The sequence below is a fragment of the Gavialis gangeticus genome, unplaced genomic scaffold (assembly GCF_001723915.1).
Source record: "Gavialis gangeticus isolate Ggan-Ray unplaced genomic scaffold, GavGan_comp1, whole genome shotgun sequence".
NCBI lineage: Eukaryota > Metazoa > Chordata > Crocodylia > Gavialidae > Gavialis > Gavialis gangeticus.
In genome coordinates, this window is record NW_017729008.1 from 31,511,430 (window position 1) to 31,514,842 (window position 3,413).

General features: G+C 48.9%; 1 protein-coding gene across 3 annotated transcripts in view; it reads right to left on the reverse strand.

Annotated features, from left to right (window-relative positions):
- OPTN (optineurin) overlaps positions 1 to 3,413 on the reverse strand; it is a 35,670-nt gene that overhangs the window by 9,761 nt on the left and 22,496 nt on the right. For all 3 annotated transcript variants that reach the window (XR_002096076.1, XR_002096075.1, XM_019509556.1), the window contains exon 10: positions 246 to 404. Coding sequence is in view for 1 of the 3 variants with exons in the window: in XM_019509556.1 (XP_019365101.1) it covers positions 246 to 404 (159 nt within the window). In the remaining 2 variants the exon portion in view is untranslated. The remainder of the gene's footprint in view (positions 1 to 245; positions 405 to 3,413) is intronic.

The following is a 3,413-nucleotide window of genomic DNA, read 5'->3' on the forward strand; positions in this document are numbered from 1 at the left end:
AAACTGCTTCAGAATTCAAACTCCAGTAGTTCCTACAACTGCCTTCCCTTAAAGGGAACAGACTTGGGAATCCACCCAAATACAGATTCTAGAGACATTTGCAGGGACGAATGAAAAAAAGAGAATACTATCTATTTACAAAAGTGGAGGTATGCACTCAGAGCAAAGGTTTGGAGCATTAAGTATATTCTTCCAGCTTCTGGACAGGGGGAACTATCCAAGCCTCCTCAAGTTTTCTGAAGTACCTGAGCCCGGAGGACAGCCATGGTTTCAAGTTCTTCCTCTTGCTTAGCAATGGTCTGCTTAATTTCATCCAGTTGAAGCTGTTTTGTAGCCAAGGCCTTCTCTGCCAGCTCTAGCTTTTTACTGAGTTCTTCTACCACCACCTTCTCCACTCTCTCTGACTGCAAGGAAAAGTGATTGTGATCAGTCAAGTGGCTTTTTTAAAGAAACCTCTCCCAGCTCCCTGAGAGTTCCAGGTCCCAGGAGTACAACAGCCAGCTATCATCATTACTGCCTTGAGCAACATTTCATTTAAAATTCATATTGCAAGCATTCTGCTTCACACTGGTTTAAGTAGTTTCTTTGTGGCATGATATAGGCTACAATGGATTTTTCCTTGCCACAATGGCAAGGTCTCTTAAACAACACACAAGACAATTCAGAGATAAGATGCAACTGAACTCCATTCATTGCACACGTTGCAGCATATATTGTACGGTACATAACTGTGTGCATTGTAAGTCATGGCGATGAGTCCTAGTTATGGACAACAGCTCACTGTGCTAAGATTATACTGCTATAATCGATACTAATGTCAAGGCTCCCAGGTTTGGACCAAAAAAAAATGCAGCAAACTATATCCAGACTAATGCATATGCGAGAGAAACGTGACTGCACTATTGCTCTCTAGTCGGTAAATTTAGAATGGCTCAAGCAGATGCCTGTGGCATAATGTACTCTGTTAAACTAAATCATCTTTGTGATTCAAAAAAGGCTATGTGCTTTCCCAGAGTATGTACTTACTGCATGTGTAATGTTAACAGTGTACACAGCTATGTCAGCATTGCTATTAGAGATTTGAAAGGAACCAGAGCTAGTCAGTTTTGAAGCTCCTACTAGAAACCTACTCAGAAAGGCACTAGAATTGCTTGCCATCGCTGGATGTTAAATGCAGGTTAGACAAACACTTGGCTGGGATGGCTTAGGCAAGGGTGATCCCACATTAAACAGGGGACTAGGCTAACTGACCTCCTGGGAGCTGTTCCAGTCATACACTTTTTAGAATTGAGCCTTCAAAATGAAAGGAAGCACAATCTCACAACTGACCAGCTCTCATCCTTTTTAAGGCTTCTCATAACAGAGGCACTGCTGCTTCCCCCTTCACAGCTTCTGCACCAAATAGCACAATGTAAGTGCATCCCCTGGCCCTTATCTGCAGTGCTGCAAAGCACACACATGGCAGCTATATGCATTCACAGTGCTGTGGTGAGTTTTTATGACACCAGGAGATCCCAGTGTCAAAAAAAACAAACGCGGTCAAAAAAGCAGGGCAATGCAGCATGAGTTGCCCAAAACCAGAGCCTGGTTGGCCAGAGCCAGGCTCTGGCTGCCAGCCAGGCTCTGTGCACCTGCATCACTGCTGCTGTAGCCCTGGAAGGCCCCCTGCTGCTGCTATTAGTGCTGCTGCTGTTAGTCCCTGAGGAAATGCACGTTCCCGCTTGTGGGGATGCACTCTTTAAGTGCATACACTTACATTACAAAATAGGCAGTGGGGTTGTAAGGTTCTATGCCCTTTATGGATATGCCAATAACCAGTGTTTGTTATAATGTAGGCAACAGGGAAAGAATTGGGACTAGCAATGTATTTTGCAGTTAAGTGAATTATGCTGTTATCTGGGATGCATATAAATGCAATACACTCTTGTAGATGACAGCTAGCGTTCCGCATTCTTGGTTTTTACCGATTTTCACTGCTAAATTCCCTGATTATTTATTTATTTTTAAGTCATTTGGTTTTTACTGATTTACACCTGTTTTTCAGTTCAAATCCCTGTTAGCCAGCACAAATGGGGAATGGCCCATTTCCCACTCATGCCAGTTAAGAGGGATTTGAACTGAAAAGTGGGTGGTGTCGGTAAGCTGGAAGTGCCACTGTGCTGGTTATGTGAAACATAGATTTTCAGCTGGATGCAGGGGGTGGGGGTAGTGGCAGCAGTCACATGCAGACCAGGGGTGGGGTGAGGGGGTGGTGGTGGCTGCTTGGGGGGAGGGGGACAGTGGCTGGAGCCACTACCTGGGGCTCCTGGCTTTGAACCCGGGCAGGGCAGGATAGGCCATGGGAATTGTTCCCAGGGTGGGCAGGTCCTACCTGCACCCCAGCGGCTCTGGATCTAGGAGCTGTGAGCCTTGACCCCTGCCTGGGGCAGGGGGGGCAGGCAGGAGAGCCCAGCTCCACTCCCAGTGGCAGGGGATTGGACCTGGGTGCTTGGCACAGGCCTGCAGGGCTGCAGCCATTATCCAGGGACACAGGGCTCCCAGGTCTGACCCCGGGCAGGGCGGGAGGTGCAGCGGTTGGGGTCAGGTTCCCCTCCCGGTGCTGCTGCCCGCCTCAAGCACCGGGAAGAGCCCAGTGCTGTCACCAGCCCCAGCCTGCAGTGGCAGCAGGCTGCAGCGAAAGCAGGCTGCTGGCCGCTTGCAGCACCCGGAAGAGCCTGGGGCTGGTGGAAGCACCAGGCTCTTCCTGGTGCTCACGGCAGGTGGCAGCCTACTCTTGTCCTGCACGCAGATCCCGGGGCATGCGCCTCCCCAAGAAGAGCCTGGCACAGCCCCGCAGCCTGCAGCCCTCCTGGGGGGCGCGTAACAAGAGCTGTGCCCCAGCCCCATACCCACTGACAGCTCCCTCCACTTTGCTCCCTGCTGCAGCTGCAGGAGCAGCCGATGGGCTTTGCTGCGCCCCTGCCCCTTCCCTAGTCCCAGCCTTACTCCCTCCCTCCCTCACGGACGATTTTTCCTTGATTTAAACTGATTTTTTCCCTTTAGCCCAATTTCATCCCAATTTTTATGTTTTGAAGATAAAGCCCCCAAAATTCCTGGATTTTGTTTTTTTAAATAAAATCTGGAAATGCGGAACACTAATGACAGCCAAGCAGAGATCAGCACTAGTACAGCAGAGGGGAGACTGAAATGGTGACACCTGTTTTTCCTGGAACAGAAGACTTCAAGGTCTGCCCTTGCCAATGATCACAAAAGTCTACAGTGCTCTGGCATGTTGTCTAGATGGCAAACTGAAGCTCTCAGTCACAGAATTGTTATTACAGATTCTCAGCGCCCCCCCCCCCCCCAAAATTCACTGTAGTTTTTTTTCATGACCAAATTCCCTCTTTGTTTTTAGTTTTTCAACCTGTTCTCCC